Genomic DNA, 22,292 nt, shown 5'->3' with positions numbered 1-22,292 from the left:
AGCCCTTCCTTCACTGGTGAATGTGGCTGTGACATCTCAGTTCCGCAAACAATGGGTCCTGGGAGTCCAAAGAATGAACTCAACAACTGAGAATGTTTTAATCTATAAGGAAAGGGCATTTTCTAGTGGGTAAGGGCAGAGAAGAGAGTGAGTTTATAAGACACACCTCTGGTGTCTTTGGGGAGAAGATAAGCAGGGATGTGAATTTTACATATCTTCCTTTAATTCTGACCCAGACAGCCCCTTTAAGTTCTGTTTACATCTTCTGGCCTAAAAATGCATCATCATCATTTCTTGAAGTCATTACTCTGAACACACCCCCACTGCATTTCATTTTTATTATCCCCATTTTAGGAACGATTAAATGGAAGCAGAGAGCAGTTGCAATGAAGCAAATCATGAGAGGCTCTGATAGAGACAGAAGCCTGAAAGCTGGTTGAAACTGCTTTTCTGTGCCAGACTATTTTTACTGCAAGTTTATGCAGCTGTCCCCCACTTAGAGAGTCTTACAAATGAGCCCACTCTGCACTCGATCATTTTTTTGCCACCCCCTGCCCTTTTCAACTCACCTTGCCATGTCTGCCCGCATGCGTACACTTGTGTTTCTTACTAAATGTCCTTCACCACATTCCTACACACCAGAGATGTTCTTGGCTTTCTGTGAACACAATTCTGATTCAGAGATCTCTTTGTTATTCTAGCCCCTATCCCATCTAAGGACAGGATGTAGGATCCCACTAAAGGGTCATAAAAGGTTGATTAAATATATCAAATCTGTTCATATTTGTAATATTTTCAGAGGAATACATAAGATACTGGCAACAGTGATTGCTCTGGGGAGGGGGACTAAGGACTTTTTATTACACGATCATCTGTATCATTTACCTTTTACCATGTGCCAATGATACCTTGAAACGTTGTAAAATCGCATTTAATCTTTACAACAGCTTTATGTAAAACCCCTATTTTACTAAAGGGAAATAAGTATTTGCAGTTACTTATTCAGGTTTATAGAGCTGACAAATGGCCACACAGGGAGCAGAATGCAGATCTTCTGATTCCCAGAACCACAGCCTACGTTGTGTTGACTTTGAGTTTTTTCAGAGGAACCAAATTTATAAGACAGTAGCTTTGGGACTCCTTGTAAGAAACTGAATGAATCCTGTGGAATCCATCACCCGGAGTGCACCAACTCAACGATTCTTCCTCCAGCTGAGGCTCCTTGTTAAAAGCTGTTTACGCACAGCTCCGCTGGATATTGAGCCTCCCTGAAGATCTCCCCTAGGTCCTTCACTGGAACTGCAACAGTCATTCCAAGCCTGGGAAAGGTACCCTCTCCTGGTCTCTTCAGCAAACCACTTTGTCTGAATGGGGGATTTTCAGAGTCAAAGTAAAATATTGGTCAATATCTAACTTTCCTAAGCATACAGATTCTTCATTTATTTAACAATTATCTCTGAAGGGTCACTCTGAGCCAAACACTCTTCTTGAGTGTTAGAATTATAGAGATGAGCAAGGTCCTTGTCCCCATAAAGCCTCCGTCCTGGTGTGAAGAGACCAGTAATAAATAAGCAAGCAAATAAATAAGGAGGATGCTGGATAATAAGTATCATGAAGAAAATTAAAATCAACTTGTGAAAGAGTGACTCGGTAGCCTTTCTGGTGACATGATATTTACGTAACTGACAAGAACATATGCCCTAGGAACTATTGTATACTCCAGCTCTCACTCAATTTCCATTCCAGTCTCCTTTCATTTACAACATAAGTGGTAATCCCAGCAGTGAGAGCTGTGAGAGATCTAACCATCTTCTTAGTCTCATGCCATCATTTTAAAGAAAAGGAAAGAAGAAGCAAGAGAAGTGAAAACAGCCAGCCCTCGGCTAGTGAGTGCCTGGATGAGTAGCTCCTAACCCAGGTGCTCCTGCAAATCCGGCTTCCCTCCCTGCTAATCTTTCCAGCGTCCAGCAACTCCCTGTAGAACATTCACCCTGGTGCCTGCCTCCCTGGAGTCACAGACACCAAATCTTCCTGAACCACAGAGTACCTACTGCAACAGTATCAAGGATCTTGAGAATGACCCTAGAGGCCAAAATAATAGTGGAAGAAAAGGTCCAACCTTTTATAGTGCAATTTCCCCTCATCCCATCCATTTGCCAGAGCTGCTTTTGGCTCCTGTGGCTCCTCCCTGCTTATGGGTGACTCTAACAGAACTTGAGTTTGGGAGTTGCATGTATCTGTAAACCCCAAAACACTAAACATCTCTCTTCAGAAATGTTCCCTGGTTTTACCAAGTTGATATAAAAATCTTCTATTCTTCTGATTTCTCAACCCCTCTCAAAATGCTTTACAAAATGATTAACCACAGAATTTCTTTAAATAGCAAGTTCCTTCAGTACATTCGAAGTATGATCTATAAAAAGTCAATCTACACAAAGATTTTATTCCCCCCTTCAAAAAAAAAAAAAATTGAAAACCCAGCTATTGTATCAAGGGCAATAGCATAAACTTGGACTCTTAATGACAGACTTTGGACTCTCATTATGTAATGAGAGTCATTCAAAATGAATGTAATCATTCATTTTGCAAAAATTTATTGAACTGCTCTATGCAATTCACTCTTCAGGCTGCTGTGAGGATAACACCATAAGACGACGTAGCCTCTGCCCTCTGGAAGCATGCATGCACACAACTCTAACCCAAGGAGGGTGTGACAATGCAGCAACAGAAATGTGGAGTGAGGCTTCAGGGAAAGGGAGGGAGCATTACACTGCAGTCAAAGATTGGGGAAGGAGGGAATAACATTTTAACTGGGCTTTGAAGGATGCTTGTGAGTTGTATAACTGTACAATGTGTTCCAGGAAAAGGAAACATTATGACATGCTGTACAGGGGGCAAGACATACAAGGGCACATTCTCAGAAAAGAAAGGAGTAGGAAATGAGGAGTAGGAAATGAGGAGGAAGAGGCAGGCCTTGGAAAGTAGACCAGAGCCAGTGCAAACATGGGTAAAATGTGGACCCAACAAGTAAATCGTAGAAACCTTGAGTGGGTTTGGGGCAGGGAAAGAATACACAGTTGTGTTTTAGGAAGCTCATTCTAGCACCCACATGTGGGGTTGATCTAAACAAAGGTTGGGTCAGGGACAAAGAGGCCTGTTTAAAAAATTATCCCATGGTTCCTGGGTCATATTTAAAGTATGGAATGACCAGGAGAGCTAGGATTGATAAATATCAGAAGGAGGGTCTGAGGGGAAAGGGTTGAGGGCCATGGGCCTCAGATACCAGCCTAAGGAAGAGATGCTGCAGGACTACGGGTGGTGTCTCTTTAAGGACAGTTATGAGATGCCTTCTGCTTGAGACTGTAATCATGAGTCCACTGCATGAAAGCCACTCCAGCTGGACGTCTTCTGAGCCATGTTTGAAGTCTCAGTTATTAATAACTTCTCTTTTGGAGATATACAGAAGTGTCTGTTATACATGAGGAGCCAGAACACTTCTGAAATCATGATGTCTTTACAGCAGCAGCAAGAAGCAGCTTGATTGGGGTGGAGAGCAGGAGTCCAGGGAACAACCATTTCTGAACAAATAATAACTCAGTGGAGGGAGGGTAACTTAATCAAGAGCATCAGGCACAACATAAGCTTTATAACTATGCCTGATGACAGCAACTATTTGATAGACTGAGGTCTCTCAAAACTCCGAGTATCAGGTTCCAGGTTCCAGTACCTGAGCCATACGTGTTTTGTTCACAAGTGGGTGTTCTATAACTAACCATCCTGGGATCTCTGGGACAAGATTATGAATTTCAGGGAGTTTATCTCTGGTCTTTTTCTGGCTGTTCTTTCTAGAAATGTATAGCTTAGTTCTATAGTTTGAATTGTGAATGTCCTCCAAAGGAGGCTCCCCCACTTGCCTATCAGCTATTGGGAGATGGTGGAACCTTTAGGACCTGGGGTCTAATGGGAGGTTATCAGGTCATTGGGGCAAGGGGATATTGGAACCCGGGCCATTCCTGTCTCTCTCTGCTTCCTGGGCCCCATGAGGTGGGTGAATAGGCCTCCTCCACCACATGCTCCCTACTATGATGCCTCACCACAGGCACAAAGCAACAGGGCCAGGTGACCATGGACTGGAACCTCTGAAACCATAAGCCAAAATAAATCTTTCCTCCCTAGAGGTTGAGTTATCTCAGGTATGTTGTCACAGTGATGGAAAACTGACTAACACACTTGGTTTCCACTGGAAACCATACTGGCATTTTAAAAACCTGTTTCAGCCAATTGGCCCATGGAGTCTATGGAACTTGTCTTTAAGCAGTTTCCTAATGTATTTTCATGGAATATGACTATCACAAACATAGGGGGTCTTGTGGTCAAATAATTCAGGGAAGTGCCATATTAGATAAAATTTAAAACATTTGTTTGCTATTTGAACTTTCAAATGCTAATATGTTCTGAGATGCTCCTGGAGTGGGAAATAATAATTAGGATTTCTCAATCATATTTATCTGCAGAACCATGTTTTAGCAAAGTGTCTCAAGGGACAAGCGTCCAAAAAAACATACCTGGAGAAAGATCAATGATGACATTACTCTTGGGAACATCTGTGTTTATTTAGGAATCTGAAATAATAACTAAAGCTAAATATTTATTGAGTGATCACTGTGTACCAGGCAGCTTTTCAAGTATTTTACAGGTATTAATATATTTAATCCTCATATCTGTCATATGAGTTCTATGATTATTCCTATTTTATAGTTGAGGAAATTGAGTACAGAATAGTAAAAAGACCTGCCCAAAGTCCTAAACAAATAGGATGGTGAGCAGCAGAGCCAGCCTGATGCCCACAGACATTAATTTCTAATGGTAGAATTTTAAATATTGTGATCAGCTGGCAATGGGAGAGATTCTGAACAGAGCTGTGCATGGTAACTCTTCAATCACAGTAAATCTCTGCATGTTTGCTCATCAACTAGGCTTTATGGGCCTCCTCAGGCACTGTGTAGGACACAACTTCTGAATGGTACCACCCGTTTGGTTTCTTCACCAAATTATGTTATATTATACATATATAACCTTCCATTAAAACAGTCATGATTCAGACAGCATTGTAACCACCAGTGATAAACAGAAATGTATAAAGGAAACAATCTTTTGATGACCAAAGAAGCAGGAAAATAAAGATGCAAGTTTTGAGATCTAGTTTCTCCTGTGTTCTCCAAGTTTTGACCTATTGTACCCTGGGTCTAGGGATGAAAACCAAGGGACTTCTTTCCTTTAACGTGTCACAAAATTTTACATCCCTACCCCTCTATTTTGCTCAAGAATTGCCAAAGACATGTCCTACCCTCTCCCACTTCCTCTCCTTGTTCAGAAGGATTATCACCAGTTTCGGGTGCATCTGGTAGCCATCTTCACTGAAGGACAGATTTCTCCCTTCAAAAGTGACATTGATCAGATACCTGAAAAGATAAAATAAAAGTAGGATTAAAAACATGAAAATGGCATCCAAAAGCAAGATAGCCAGGTAGAGGGAGAGAAAGGTGGATGGAGACAGATGCAGAGAGAGAGACAGAGAGATATCATAAGAATATACAGATATCATCCGAAAACTTGGTTCTCCTTAACTCCCAGGTGATTATGCAATAGAATCATCCAAGTATTCACCTATAGAAATCATATAACAAAACAGTATAATAACTTAAAATAAGGTCACCTGGTTTGAGTTCAGTCTGTAGCTATGACTTGGAGCAAATCATTTAGCATTTGTAACCTCATTTTCTCCCCCTATCTGCAGAAAGTGAGGGTAATAAAAGGCCCACCTTACTTGGTTTGTAAGGCTTAAGTGGGATAGCTAGGTTAAGCACTTACCATGGGGCCTGGTGCAAAATAAAACCTCAGTAAGTGTTAACAATTATTCATAAAAGGAGGTAGAGTAAAGCGGGTGGAGGAGGTAGAGACAAGAAAAGAAAGTGACATAGCTGGACACGGTGGCACCTATAATTCCAGTGGCTCCAGAGGCTGAGGCAGGAGGATCTTGAGTTTAAAGCCAGCCTCAGCAAAAAGTGAGGCGCTAAGCAATTCAGTGAGATCCTGTCTCTAAATAAAATACAACATAGGGCTGGGGATGTGACTCAGTGGTTGAGTTCCCCAGCATTCAATTGCTTGTACCAAAAAAAAAAAAAAAGGAAGAAAAGAATGTGACAAAATTCTGCTAAGAAAGATGGCATGTGGGAATTTAGGCCTTCTCCCCATTCTCTAGAAAAGCACATACTCTCTAACTCTTACTGAGGACTTGCCCAGTCTATATTTCTCAAAGTTGTGTGATGAGTCCTATTGGCACCACAGAATACATCTGAAAACCAGGGTTTTGTATTATGTGTAATGAACAGAAAATACCTGAGGGTGGGAATAGCAAAGGAGGGCATTTCAGAGTGCACTAGGGACATGAGCACAAATTAGCAGAAATTCTGGAGGTAACTGAAGTCATACCAATGAAACTGTCTTCCTCCTGGACACCTATACCCCAGCCCCTGGGTTCCTTTGCAGCTGACTGTGATCTCAAGCGCAGTTTCTTCACTGGAAATTCCCACTAGGTATCCTCAGTACAACTGCATTAATGCAATCAGCCTGATGGTAATTAATGTCCTTTTACTACACTGGCCCAAGGAATCAATAATGATTAGCTCTGTGTTCACATTACTTGCTTCTTGGGCCTGATGCTGCTTATAAGATGGGTCTCTGTTAAGAAGTCAAGGGGGCATCTTACAAGAACAATAGAAGAGGCAGCTTCAAAGTCCGTCTTTTAATGCTTCTCTTTTAATGAAACTGGGAGACTCTTGGAATCTTTCAGGTCACATTACGTTAAATGAAAAGGTCACTAGAATTCATAGCCTTTGACAACCATAAGGATGTCTAGGCAGCATGACCCATACCTTCATGGATCAGTTCTCACTTCTAGAATTTTGGGGGACTTTTTTCAGCCTGTTATTCCCTTGGTCTTGCATTGCTTCACAAATGCAATCAAGAGCACAAAAGATGCCCCCAAAGTAAAGAATCCTAGAACTTTACTACTGAAAGAGATTGTTATAATCAGGTAGCTCACCACATCTTGGAGGGGACACCACCCCTAACAACATCATAAAACCAGTCGTCTTAGCTCTTGATTACTTCCATTCATGGGGAACTTACCTTACCATACCATCCTCCACCCTCAAGCCACCATCTCACAGTTCTATCTTACTTTAAGTCAAAATCTGCTCCTTTGTAATTTTTTGATACTTTGTTCCTTTTTTAGATATTTTATAGTCTTGTTCTAATCCTTTTTCCAGATGAGAGTTCCTCATGGTATTGGAAGACATTTAGCATGTATCCCTTATAAAATCAATTTTCATTTTTAAAGAAACCCTGAGTTCATTTAAGTTGATAGATTAGGAAACAAGCACATTATTTACCCAATGTTACATTACTAATTGAAAGCAGAAGTTAGCACTTGAAGTAACGTGTCCTTTCTACCATACTATCCTTATTCTCATATGTAAAATTGAGTTTAACATCCACAGTCTCCTTCCATATCTGTCATATGCTCCAATCAGCTAAGTGACACACCTCGGATCCAACTCAGGGCTCCACACAGCATCTTCTCTGTTCCTTGAACTGCTTCTCACCTCTTAGCTCAGCACTACTTCCCCAAGCCCATCACTGGTTTGAAGAAAACAATTAGGTCTCCCATCATTTGGAACAATCCCAACACCCAACCTAAAGCCCTGTAGAATTCTTTCTAAGGAATACAATTACAAAACCACAAAACAGAGTATTTTAAACTAACAAAGTAGAATTTAAGCACCCAGCATCAGTAACTTGGAAAATAGGTTCTTACCATGACAATATTGGATTACCGAGAATAATTATTAGAAGTCTTCAGAAGAAGATGAAACACACAAAATAGTTTAGTCCCATCTCTTTTTCTGAATGAAGGAAGAAAGGAGAAAGAGAGAGAGAAAGAAGCAAAGGAGTAAAATAAATTACTTGGCTTGAGCACCCATTTTTCTACCAGATATGACTCTGACTTTTGACTTTATCTAAAACACCATTAAAAATACTTAAAGAAAATTTCCATTTCAGAGGGCGATTATAAAATAGAAGTCCTAGAAATAATTCAACTAACAATCTGCATGAATGGAATAAGCATATAGCCTCTCAAGATGACTCCTTTGAAGGGGACATCCTTGAATGGGGTATATAAGATGAGAAATTTGAACTTTCCAGAGATGAACCACACTCATGGGCAATGTAACTGGCTTGTAGTTAAATTTCTCTGGTTATTCTTGCTCCAGATCCTCCCAATTTTCTTTAGGAACTGTTTTCCTTCTAGAGTAATCACCCTTTTCCTACTGTGAAAGTTAATTTGATCTACCTAATATCTAAGCACTTCTCAGATATTTCACATTTATCAACAATGTTAATAAAATTTTGACAGTATACAGAATATTCTTCTCCAAAGTATTTTTAATCATTTATATCCTTCAGCAGTATATATATATATATATATATATATATATATATATATATATATATATATATATAAATCATTCACATTGTGTTTTTCTAAGTAATTCCCTGTGGTGTGACACCATTTAGCTATTAGTGAGGAGTTTGCAAAATATACACCATCCTTGAGCAAGGATCCTCTGTGAGTAGCAGAACAAATTAATCCATTCAGTGAAGTGAAGACTGTGGGGGGAAAAAGGGTGTGTGTGTGTGTGTGTGTGTGTGTGTGTGTGGTTCCCTTCTAAACATGTGACTTTGGCACCAAACCCTCAGTTATTCCTCTTTAAAATGGAAGACATGTTTTACCCCCAGTTTCTCAGGGCAGACTGTTGTAATGAACAAATGAAATAGTGGAAAGGAAAATTATATACAATGTTATACAAATATATAACAGGGAGCATTAAAAGAATAGGTGAGCATGATTTAAATACTTAGAACTAAGAAACTTGCTAAATTTTGAAACTCAGTGAATAAAAATAGGAATAAACTACATTTTAACAAGACCAACCTATCAACAGAATACATCTGAGGAATAGAGTTTGGATTGCATATGTGGAGGATAAACTAGATCAAATGGTCATATTAATCAATTTAACTTTCTATAAGACCTGAAAATATTCAACTACCATTGCCTCTTGCAATACTTTATCAATTTTGAATATCAGTTAAAACCTCATAGCTTTTGTATGTAAATCCTGGGTAAAGGATTAAACTATAATTAAGATTAAAGGATCCCATAGACATTCTACTTTTCTAGCAACATGTCACCCTCAAGTGCACAGTCTGAAATCCTAGCTTCAAGTGGGAAATTCAAAAGTTTTCCCCATAAGACCCCTGCACACCCTAATAATTTGACATAGTTTAAAAAACTGCTTGATTTGTCTCTAGTATGTAGTTTGACACCTAAGAAATCTGAGGGCTTGTCTCATAAAGTTCCTTTTTTTTTTTTTTTTTTTTTTTTTTTGGTGGTGGAGCTGGGGATTGAACCCAGGGCCTTACTCATGTGAGGCACATACTCTACCAGCTAAGCTATATCCCCAGCCCCAGTAAACTTCTAATACAGAATACAGAATCTCAGATTGCTAGAACTAGTAGAAAAAAATAGAAAGTCTACACTGAACTTCCTTATTGTAGAGAGGAGGTCCCAAGATACTAAATGACTTTTTCCCAAGTGACCTTCCTACTCAGGACTGGAGCTCAAGACTTGATTCTCAGTTCAGGGTCTTTTGTCATGCCATCAACAACTGAAGTGAAATCAGTTTCTCAAAGACTCTGGTGTGCATTCTAGTATTCTCATGTCACATGTCATGGCCTGGACCACAGAGGCCCCTAATGAAGACTGAAGAAAGCAAAATCCTTCTCCTTTCCTGCTTGCCTCCTTGTTGAGAAAGAGCCTCAGAATCCTGATGGGCTCAGAGCCAACACATTTGTTTTATATGGCCAAAGTCACACTCCAATGCGTTTAATGAGGTCGAGCTGAGGTTAACAAGCCCTTGTGCCTCTGCGACTTTGGCCATGTCACGTAGAGCTCATCTGCTGCACCATACTGATGCTTAAGGCAATGATGGAGCAGCATGCCCTGTGTGGGAGGCACTTGAAGACACCCTACCAGAATGTTCTCAGCAAACCAAGAGTCCTGACACTGCAATACATTTCTTCTTTCCATATTTTCACAAAGCATTGATTTTTCTTTAGAAAAAATTAACAGTCATTGGTGTAGTAGTAACGGGAGACATGGCATCTCATCTCATCTAATACTTTTACTTTGGCAGATGATGTCCAGAAAACTTTTGTGGCTTTATCAAGATGGGAAGATAGGACCAGGAACAGGGTCCTGATGTTCTCAACCCTAGGCCATGCATTCACCATCATGCCTTAAAATGATGGCAAATTTCCAGAGCTCTCATTTCAATTCTATAGTCACTGAAAGTAATGTGAAAAGGAAGTGCAGTTCTAGGCAGGGGTGTTGAATTTTTGACTCCTAGTTTCTAATATTTTGGCTCTGAAAATCTATAACTCGAACCTTGTGTCACTAGTATGTCTTTACCTCTAAAGCCTGTGGCTCCTCAACTATTGAATACACTGATTCTTAACCATTTTGGCTTGACTGGTGTTGGGAGCTACAGGGAGACTCTTTCAATGTTTTTTTTTAATCTACATTTCTTTTCCTCTTTTAAATTATTTTTTACTGTGTATATTTGAGGTATACAATATAATATTATGTGACACATATAGATCATAAAAAGTTTACTGTAGTGTAGCAAATTAACATGTCCATCATCTCTCATTTCACCTGATTAATACTGTGGCTATTATGTAATGGCACCCTTACCATCTGAACAGCAAGACCACAAATCTTTCAAAGTCTTTCAAAAGAGTGGAATATCCTCTTAGAATTTACTAGTACTTATACCCATTTTTCTCTAGAAGTAGTAGAAACAATTTCTCATAGGATTAGAAACAGTGGACCTTAAAACTTTTAATTTTAAAAAGTTACCTAAATAGAGACCAGTATTAAAGGAAAGAGGCAAAGATATTTACAAATTAGATGTTCAATGTTATGGTTTGAATAGAACCAATAAAAATTTCTGAATATTTCCTAACTTAGAAATTCATAATTATCAGAATAAATCCAAAAGGTCAACCCAGTATAATGTGCTCAATGTGACAGGTCATGGTCTGTGAATAATTGTCTTCTGGGTTTAGTGATGGATTCTTCTGGGATCAAACCCAGGAGACTGTTCCCATTAGAAAGATATCCTACATTCAAATGAATGAAAAAGTCTAGACAACGCCCCAAAATGCTGCTAGAAAGAAAATAAGGAGAAACAAGCAAACAAAAAAGAAAAAAGGAAAGAAATACTGTTGTATTACACACACAGCAATGTAACAAGGTGTTTAAGAGCCAGGATGCTGCAGTCAGACGACCTCTGCTCAAAAACTGGATGCACCGGTGCCTAAGCTGGGTGACAATCTTTTGAAAGTGCATGAATTATTTAGTATTGTCAACAATGGTCTCTTTAGGGAAAAGGGATTTGAAGAGATTAAGTTGCCTTGGAGATACAATGTCGTATACAAAAATATTAAGTCATGCAGTGGACAAAATAATTAGAAAAAAAAAAACAGTTTTATAACCTGTCTTTTTCCCTTATTTAGGCAAAAAGCTACCTAGCAGTGAACTTCAGGAAAAAACTAATTTAAAGGGAAGATCATAACATTAACTTAAAATTACTCAAGACAGGTTAAAAATAGTTTTTCTTCTAATGAAGCAATGGTGTTTATGTCATTGATTTATTTTGCAAACAATTCTTCACAAATAGTGAAGTACTCAATTTGAATGAGACCATATCTAAGATATCTAAATTCTAAACGTGTGGTGTTAGGCTAATGAGATATTAAAGTATCTTTTTTTTTTTTTTAATTTTTTATTGTTGGCTGTTCAAAACATTACATAGTTCTTGATATATCATATTTCACAATTTGATTCAAGTGGGTTATGAGCTCCCATTTTTACCCCATATACAGATTGCAGAATCACATCAGTTACACATCCCTTGATTTACATATTGCCATACTAGTGTCTGTTGTATTCTGCTGTCTTTCCTATCCTCTATTATCCCCCCTCCCCTCCCCTCCCCTCCCCTCTTCTCTCTCTGCCCCCTCTACTGACATTCGTTTGTCCCCCTTGTATTATTTTTCCCCTTCCCCTCACTTCCTCTTGTATGTACTTTTGTATAACTCTGAGGGTCTCCTTCCATTTCCATGCATTTTCCCTTCTCTCTCCCTTTCCCTCCCACCTCTCATCCCTGTTTAATGTTAATCTTCTTCTCATGCTCTTCGACCCTACTCTGTTCTTAGTTACTCTCCTTATATCAAAGAAGACATTTGGCATTTGTTTTTTAGGGATTGGCTAGCTTCACTTAGCATAATCTGCTCTAATGCCATCCATTTCCCTGTAAATTCTATGATTTTGTCATTTTTTAATGCAGAGTAATACTCCATTGTGTATAAATGCCACATTTTTTTTATCCATTCATCCATTGAAGGGCATCTAGGTTGGTTCCACAGTCTTGCTATTGTGAATTGTGCTGCTATGAACATCGATGTAGCAGTGTCCCTGTAGCATGCTCTTTTTAGGTCTTTAGGGAATAGACCGAGAAGGGGAATAGCTGGGTCAAATGGTGGCTCCATTCCCAGCTTTCCAAGAAATCTCCATACTGCTTTCCAAATTGGCTGCACCAATTTGCAGTCCCACCAGCAATGTACAAGTGTACCCTTTTCCCCACATCCTCGCCAGCACTTGTTGTTGTTTGACTTCATAATGGCTGCCAATCTAACTGGAGTGAGATGGTATCTTAGGGTGGTTTTGATTTGCATTTCTCTGACTGCTAGAGATGGTGAGCATTTTTTCATGTACTTGTTGATTGATTGTATGTCCTCCTCTGAGAAGTGTCTGTTCAGGTCCTTGGCCCATTTGTTGATTGGGTTGTTTGTTCTCTTATTGTCTAATTTTTTGAGCTCTTTGTATACTCTGGATATTAGGGCTCTATCTGAAGTGTGAGGAGTAAAGATTTGTTCCCAGGATGTAGGCTCTCTATTTACCTCTCTTATTGTATCTTTTGCTGAGAAAAAACTTTTTAGTTTGAGTAAGTCCCATTTGTTGATTCTAGTTATTAACTTTTGTGCTATGGGTGTCCTATTGAGGAATTTGGAGCCCGACCCCACAGTATGTAGATCGTAGCCAACTTTTTCTTCTATCAGACGGCGTGTCTCTGATTTGATATCAAGCTCCTTGATCCATTTTGAATTAACTTTTGTGCATGGCGAGAGAAAGGGATTCAGTTTCATTTTGTTGCATATGGATTTCCAGTTTTCCCAGCACCATTTGTTGAAGATGCTATCCTTCCTCCATTGCATGCTTTTAGACCCTTTATCAAATATAAGATAGTTGTAGTTTTGTGGATTGGTTTCTGTGTCCTCTATTCTGTACCATTGGTCCACCCGCCTGTTTTGGTACCAGTACCATGCTGTTTTTGTTACTATTGCTCTGTAATATAGTTTGAAGTCTGGTATCGCTATACCGCCTGATTCACACTTCCTGCTTAGCATTGTTTTTGCTATTCTGGGTCTTTTATTTTTCCATATGAATTTCATGATTGCTTTCTCAAAGTATCTTGACAACTGGTTGCCCTACTACTAGTGGTGAGGAATGTGCTTCAGTCCTTTTGCAGTTTGGGCCGCACCACATTCATTTGAGGATATATGGTGATGTGTTCGTTAACCATGTATTCCAAAGGGAAAGTCTTTTCACACTCCCAGGTCTACCAGTGAAGCATTTCTGAGAGCTACCACCTGGATTCTGTTTTGCAACTGAATGCTATGTATTTAGCTTTATCTGAAAGTAAAGAAAATAGAGGAGGAGTGTTGAGGTTCACCCAACAATCTCTGCTTATATATAAGAAGGTGGAGAACATTAACTTCCCTCCAGAAAGATTTGACCAATTGCCAAATCAGTAAGAAGTCTGAGTGGCTCTCCCACCACCTATCATGGACTCTTAATTACCCATATATACATTTTCACCAATTGGGGGTCAATGTGGCAAGTCCTGGCCATAAGTAAATCCAGTTCTCCTCTGGATTTACTTATGGGTCCATCTAGGATCAAACCTAGGAGCTTGTTCTCATTGGTAAGATATCCTATACTCAATTGAATGGAAAGGTCTGGACAATGTCCCCAAATTCATAGTAGTGAGAGATGAATAGAAAGAAAATATAAAGGAGAAATGGAATAAGTGATGAGGGAAAGAATATAGAATGTATAAAACACACACACAAACACACACACATACACACACACACACACACCTCAAAAGGCAGTGTAACAAGATGTTTAAAAACACAGAAGTCACTTGACCTCTATTTAAATCCTAGATCTGCCAATTTTGAAGTTGTGTGATCTTGCAAGTTATTTAACATCTCTTTGCCTCCGTTTATTCATCATTAAAAATGTGAATAGGAATAGTACCTATTTTAAAAGATTATTATGAGGATTAATAATTCTATATTACTTAAAGGAGTTAGCACTGTCTCTGTTACAGAGAGAACATTATGCATTTGCTGCTGTTATCATTGTTATTGACTTTTTAAAATATTGCCTGGAATGTCAGAAAATTTGGTGTTTACATGGACTTTGACATTGAAAGCTGAACACACTGAGACCTGGAGAGATGCTGCATGCTATGGACAGTCAAGTTCAGGACCTGGGTCTCTCAAATCCCAGATCTATGCTTTTCTACAGCACCACCAGGTAGTACATTTCCTCCCATTCCTATAATATCTCAAACTACTAAGGTGTGAGCACATTCACTTTTCCCTATATGACTGGTTAACCCCTGGCAGGTATTTTGCAGTGGAGAACCACTTAATCATGCTATATAAAGTTCACTTTCTGAGGAAGGCAAAAGATGAGCTCATATTTCCAAAATTTTAGTCTAGAATAAATGATTTCTCAAAATGATCCCATCCTGATCTCCCATAGCCTTACTTTGAACACTGTGTAATTCTCTTTAAAATCCCTTTAGAGGCCTGCTTTTGGGTGCAGGTGCAACACTTCCTTTTTTTTCCCTCTAATTTTTTAAAAAATAATTTCTTCTTCTTTAGATACACATGACAGTAGAGTGTATTTTGACATATTATACATGGAGTATAACTTACTCTAATTAGGATCCATTCTTGTGGTTGTACATCATGTGGAGTTTCACTAGTCATGTATCCATATGTGAACATAGGAAAGTTACGTCCAATTCATTCTACTGTCTTTCTAATCCTATCCCTTCTCCCTTCCCTTCATTCCCCTTTGTCTAATCCACTGAACTTCTATTCCCGCCCCCGTTATGTGTTAGCATCCACATATCAGAGGATTTGTGGGATTAGCTTATTTCACTTAGCATGATATTCTCCAGTTCCATCCATTTACCAGCAAATGCCATAAATTCTTTTTTATGGCTGAGTAATAGTCCATTGTGTTTATATACCACATTTTCTTTATCCATTCATCTGTTGAGGGGCACCTAGGTTGGTTCCATAGCTTAACTATTGAGAATTGAGCTGCTATAAAAATTGATGCAGCTGCATCACTGCTGTATGCTGATTTTAAGTCCTTTGGGTATATGCTGAGGAATGGGATATCTGGGTCAAACTGTGGTTCCATTCCAAGTTTTCTGAGGAATCTCTATACTGCTTTCCAGAGTGGTTCAGGTGCAACACTTCTTAGGGAACTAGCAATGCCATCTTTTGATGCTAATTCATCAAATAATCAGCATATCAAAGCTGCTTCTCATTTAGTTTTGTGCACAGAACTTAGCAGTGAAAAAGGAATCCTCCTTGTTCTCATGCTCAGGACTCCTAGTACTTCTCTGGCTGAGACCACACTTAGATACTATGGGAAAACCAGGCTTACTAGAGGTAATGTGAAAGCTAGAACTTCTAGTGGGAAGGAACCAAATAACTTCAGGGTAATGGCAATGTTATTGTTTCAGTTTTTTTTTCCTTTTAGCTCATATTTCCATGCTATCCATGAATTAAAATCCCCCACTTCCATTAAAAAAAAATTAAATGAAATTCCTTTCCTCTTCCACAGAAAAGGAAAGAAGCCCAGCATACCCCATCAAAACTTAGTAGTCCAACCTTCCCTAGAGAAGATACTAAGTCAAAGACTAGATGATCCCTTAGGGCATTGCTATGTCTTTGTTATGCCTAGTAATGACTTTAAGGTGAAGACCTACCTTTTTAACACTCATGGTAGTCATGCACAGGCAATACTCCTCAGGGGTAGGCCAAAACGGGACCAACAACAATGGGCAGAGATTTCTCTCGAATATTGTTTTGACCAGAAACCTTTTTCTTCCTGCCAACTTTTAGATAAATTGACAGAAACCTTGAGCATATATACCCTTGGCCAAGGATCCAACGTGACCTGGGCAAAGAAAGAGGAGTCTTTTTCTTTTGACCTCCAATTTGTTCTTCCCTCTTCAGGAGACTCTCTCTACTCTCCTACAATTTCAGTTATCAGTAAAATCAACACACTGGAAATACCAGAGTTTCTACCCTCTCTGCAGCTACCATATTCTTCTTTTCATCATTCCTTCTACTAGCTCTACTAATGTGGGGGCAAAAGAGGTTGAATGAATTTATAATGAATTAGTGATGGATTCAATCACAGGGATTATAGTAGTGATTTTGAGGAATTGTCACTCGTGGAAAAGGGTTATAATTTAGATTTCCAGTAATGTTTACCAGAAATCTTCAAGTAGAGATTTCCAGAAGCAATTATGAGATGAGGATCAATGGGGGAGAATGTTCCAAGAGCATGGAAAGGGTTTCCATCAGACAGAGGACTCAAGATGCCTGGGTGAAGGTTATGTCTTTAGGTGACATGGACAACTTATAATTATATCATGCTATAGGTGCGAGTCAGAGAGAGTGGTAAAGGCTGTTGAGTCATTTGAAAACACATCTCTGACTTAGAAAACCTACTTACATGGCAAGTACTCACTAGTAGAAATCCTGAGTTAAACCCCCAGCACTGCAAAAAACAACAAAAAAGAACAAAACAAACAAACAAATAACAACAACGACAAAAACAAACAAACAAACAAAAACAAAAAACAAACACACACACACACACCTATCCATGAACCATACCTTCCATGGGAGTAAACTCCTATCACACAGAGAACAAAATGATTTAAGTCTGGGATCCAAGGAAAGACAAGGACAGCAAAAGAGATGCAAAGTGGAATATAAGATGGAATGAAGAAAATGAAATGTCAGGAAGGTGAGTTAACAGTAAGGAGTGTGTTAACCTGGTTTCTATAGCAGGGTCTGGGGAATGACTTTTGGGATACTGTTCAGTGAGAGAACCCTAAGGGTAGAGCTGGTGTTAGAAGCCCGGGAAATTTATACTAGTTAGCGAAAAGGACATCAAGAATCTGAAAACTGTGAAACCAATTACACATAGTCAAGGAGAATACACCAAAATGGAAACCGTAATGCAGGGATAGGTCAAAGGTTATCAGTCAACCCCAGGTCTTCTGTGTCTAGAGTTTCTGTAAGTATTGCTCTAAATCATAGTACATTACCCAGATCAGATTAGAATAGAGAGGTAAGGGGAAGATCAAACTTATTTACTTACTTACTGAAAGACACCCATTGATCTTTTCCAATATTCTAAAATGGATGACCCATGAGTCAGAGTTTCAAGCAAAATGAGGGCAAGAGTTTATCTGAATCAACCCGGTGAGCCTGTCTCCTCATCCTCAAGAAGACAGCACCATGCACCCCTACGGCATCTTCACAGGGAAGCTAAAAGAAACATGTAATCATGGCTCCCTGCTGTAACCGTGTGGGGGCTAGAACTGCTGTTTCTTCTTTGTCAGGGGATCCTAGCTCTTTCTCTCCCTCTGTAGGTTGATGTTTCCATGGAAACATGCTCTTTAATGCTTCTGAAATTACTGTGCATTTATGCCATTAACTCTTTGTTGGCTACAGCAGATCCCAAAGAGATTTCAGCCCCTCTGAAAAGAAATTCCATTCTCTACTTCTTCCTACTGCAAACTTTTTTTTTAAAAAAGGGTAACTGACATTTGATGCCCTTATTTCCTCACCAGACACCACTCCTTGACTCTTGCAATTTTGCCTTTGCCTCTCTCATTCTACCAAAGCCTCTTATGATGTCATCAATAATCAAAGCAAGATCAACAAAAATAAAATTAGCAGTATTTGCTTTGTATCCTTCCCCTTGATACTGTACAACTTCCAACAGTTGACACTCCCCAATTTTTTTTTTTTTTTAGCAATTCTCCTTTCCTTTGCATATTTGTTGCTTACAGTGAGATAACATCTTGGTTTTCTTTATATATCTCAAGCCAGTCTCCCTCCCTTTTCACTTATTTTCATTTGAACTCCCTAGCTTGAAGGCACCCCGCGACTCGGGTTTGAGCCTATGCTCTCCCTGAGACTCATGTGCAGCCATAGCATCAGCAATCCCACAACATCAAGGCTTCTGAAATCTCTATCACAGGCCCTATCTTTTTCCAGACTTTCAGTTCAACATTTGGGATTGGACTTCTTTACATGAGTGTTTTGCTATCAAGTCAAACCTACTAGGACTAAGTAAGTGCAAGACCGGTTCCTCTTTTAGCAATGAGACCCCCAACCTTACAGCTTTATAATTCTGGTACAACTTTGATGTCTCTTTTCTCTGTTATAATTTCATCTTTATCACATTAATGTAAAGGAGAAGAAGCTGATTGCTCTTAGGAACTGCATTCCCAGAACCAATCAAATCAGTTGAAAAATCAACTAGAGTTTAGCATTTTGTACACAATATACTGACTGACAGTTTTTTCCTTTTCAACACACAGTTTCAGGGGTTTTGTCTCCCCAAGGTAAATCAGTCTCATAGCCTTCTAACACATAAGTGAAATTGCTTGGAAGTCGCATTTCTGCTCTGGCTGCTCAGTTTTAAAAAAATCCAGCAATGCTATCATTTATTGAACACATGCCAAGCTCTGTTCTGGATGCTTTATATTATTTTAAATTCTCACAGCAATTCTACAAAATAATAGCATATATTATATAGGATTATATAATAGCTATATTATAATGAAGCCCCAAGGCTGTTGGCACAGGGAGCTGAACTCTTCTACTTACGAGTGATTCTGAAACTCAGGCCCTTTCCACAGCCTTACACTAAAATAATATTGTCAAAAGAAGCAATGGTGGGAGAAGAAGGAAACAAAGAAACCACGAAATTCTAACAGGGTAGAACTAAAATCCAAACCCAGACCCGAAGGTCTCCACAGTCAGGACTCTTAATCATTATTTGTACTACCTACCAGAAGCCCATCAGGTGCTTTTAACTGTCCCTCATGCAGCACCATAAAGGGAGCCTATAGGGAACAGAACAAAACACACAGGCTCTCCGCAGCCCGGAGAAAGACTGGAGGCACATAGCTGGTCAGGAGATGCATTCATGGAATAATAAGAGAACTCTGTTCTCTAGGGGCTGTCAATCTGTCATATTTCACAAGCACTAACCCAAAAAAGGGAAGAAATGGAATTAATTTGCCTTAAAAGAAAACAGAAGACAAACCACAAAGCAGTAAGCTTGACTGGACTTATTGAGGAATTAATTCTCAGATCACGCTCTGGGAGGAAATCAGTTATGAAGTCTAGGACTGTATTCTTGGATTTCTTGTTAGAGAAAGTCAACAAAAGCTAGAATATTTATTTGGCTCAGTTAAGATTGGAAAAAAAGTTTATTGTGGCTTGGCACAGAGTGTCCAAGTTCTCATTGGACTTAAAAATACAATATTACATATTTCTTTGGGGCTATAATCAACTCTCGCTTATCCTCAATAAGGGAGGCAGAACCACACTTGTGATCCGGACAGCCAGACACATGGGCACTTCTTAGTATTCCTCCTGCTGGATGGGGTTGCCGTAGAATATGCTCTTTCCTTTGGAAATGTTCTTTCTAGGTCCTATCATGCTGCATTATCTTGGTTCTCTTTCTTTATCAGCAATTGCTCCTTCTTGGCCTCCTTTAATGGCTGCTGTGGCTTGTCTTTTCCCTTGTTATGTGGTTAAATACTTACTTACTTTCAGATAATTCAGTTCAGACTCTCATGGAGGTGTCAGCCATTCTTATGCCACCAACTCTTCTTCATGGCTGAGTCCCAGGTGCACTCCTGCGGTCCTGACTTCTCATCCCCCATTTGGGACCCTTTCCAGTCATTTCCACTTGCATTTCCCTGTTACAAACTTGTCACGCCTGAGAATTGCTTTATCTTCAAATTTTCTGAATTTCAAATTCTTCTTTTTCAGTGATTTAATGTTTATAAAGCACTTGGAAAGGTGGCCGGCACATGGTAGGCACTGGTAAATATTAATTAGCTTTATTCCTGTAGTCCTGACTTCATCCCTTTCTTAATTACTCATGACTGATGAGTCTCTAGAAACTTTCCTTTCTTTCAAAATGCTTCTCGCTTTTGTCTTCAACTTTCCAGGTCTCCAATACTCGTTCTACCAGAGCTTTATCATCTCATACCCAATACCTGTGATGGCTCACATCAAGGCCTCTCACTTAACTTAACCAGTGCAGGTTCTTCTCAACATTATGTCAACTAGATCTCAAAAATCTCCAATGGTTCCCTGCTCTACCCAAGGCCCTCCACATCCTGGTGCCATATACACATCTGGAATTCTCTCATCTTCTCCATATGAACCTGTGCAAAAGCCAACTGGCTTCTTCACTGTCCCCTGAACATCGCACTTTCCTGCCTGCCTTCCTTTTTCTCTCAGTTGTGTGTGATCCAAATATTTCTGATGTTCCTGTGTTCAGATCAGATCTTACCCTCACTCTCCACTGCCTCCTCCCTCCTCTTCTCCCTGCTTCTCTCCTCCCATCTCCCCAGCCTGCAGTCCACACCTCTGCATTTCATTTGTCATTCACCTGACCTGCTTTATTCCTTTGGTTACTTAACTTTTACACGTATGGGTCTTGCCCTCCATGATGAACAATTCCCTGTCTCAAGGTAAGAAACAAATCTTACCCTCTCATCCCTTGTAGAGTTGGAATTAATGCCTTGCTTGTGGTAAGTATTCTATAAATACCTATTGATTTGTTTTGAACATCTAGAAGACTAGTCTGGGAAGCCACCCGTGCTGCTTTCTCACTTCCCACCTCCACTCACCCCCTCCATGTCACACAGACACACTAGCACTGGGTATTGAATTGCTGTGGAAGAAAGTGACTCCTCTGGTTATTGATTTTTAAAAATAATAAGTCCTAAAGAACATATGCATCTTTCTTTCTAAAAATAACGAGATAAAAAGCAGGGCTGATTTCATTCTTACATAGGCTTTTAAAAAAACTTCTCTTGTTAATGTTTTCTTTGTTATATGGCCCATAAAAACAGCTCTGTTTTGTTCTTTTGTCCACTTATTAATTGGGTTGTTGAAGTTTGTTTTTTTTCTCCCCCAGCGTTAAGTTTTTTGAGTTCTTTATATATCCTGAATATTAAAGCCCTATTTAAGGAGCAGGTGGCAAAGATTATCTCCCATTCTGGAGGCTCTCTCTTCATACTCTTGTTTCCTTTGCTGTACAGAAGCTTTTTAATTTGATGCCATCCCATTTACTGATTTTGGGGTTTATTTCTTGCACTTTAGAGTCTCGTTAAGAAAGTTGGTTCCTATGCCAACATGTTGGAGTGCTGGGCCTACATTTTCTTCTAGCAGTTGCAGAGTTTCTAGTCAAATTCCTAGGCCTTTGATCCTCTTTCATTGGACTTGTGTACAGGGTGAGAGACAGGGGTCAAGTTTCTTTCTCAACAGATGCTTCTCAAAAGAAGAGATACAAATGACGAACAAACATATCAAAAAATGTTCCACATTTCTAGCAATTAAGGAAATGCAAATCAAAACTACAATGAGATTTTTATCTCACTCCAGCCAGAATGGAAATTATTAAGAATATAAGTAATACTAAATATCTTCGAGGATGTGGGGGGAAAAGTACACTCATATATTGCTGGTGGGACTGCAAATTAGTGCAACCACCTAGAAAAGAGTATGGTGAGTCCCCCCCAAACTGGAAAGAAACCACCATATGACCCAGCTATCCCATTCCTTGGTATATATCCAAAAGATTTAAAATCAGTGTTCTATAGTAATGCAGC

At 39.3% G+C, this 22,292-nt stretch overlaps 1 protein-coding gene across 1 annotated transcript in view; it reads right to left on the bottom strand.

Moving 5' to 3' along the window:
- Positions 1 to 22,292, bottom strand: part of Grin2b (glutamate ionotropic receptor NMDA type subunit 2B) — a 298,103-nt gene that overhangs the window by 106,936 nt on the left and 168,875 nt on the right. The window contains exon 3 of the mRNA XM_027955946.2: positions 5,348 to 5,462. Within this exon, the coding sequence (XP_027811747.1) occupies positions 5,348 to 5,462 (115 nt within the window). The remainder of the gene's footprint in view (positions 1 to 5,347; positions 5,463 to 22,292) is intronic.

Source organism: Marmota flaviventris, chromosome 3 (assembly GCF_047511675.1).
Source record: "Marmota flaviventris isolate mMarFla1 chromosome 3, mMarFla1.hap1, whole genome shotgun sequence".
Classification (NCBI taxonomy): Eukaryota; Metazoa; Chordata; class Mammalia; order Rodentia; family Sciuridae; genus Marmota; species Marmota flaviventris.
This window is presented reverse-complemented; position numbering and strand designations above follow the sequence as displayed.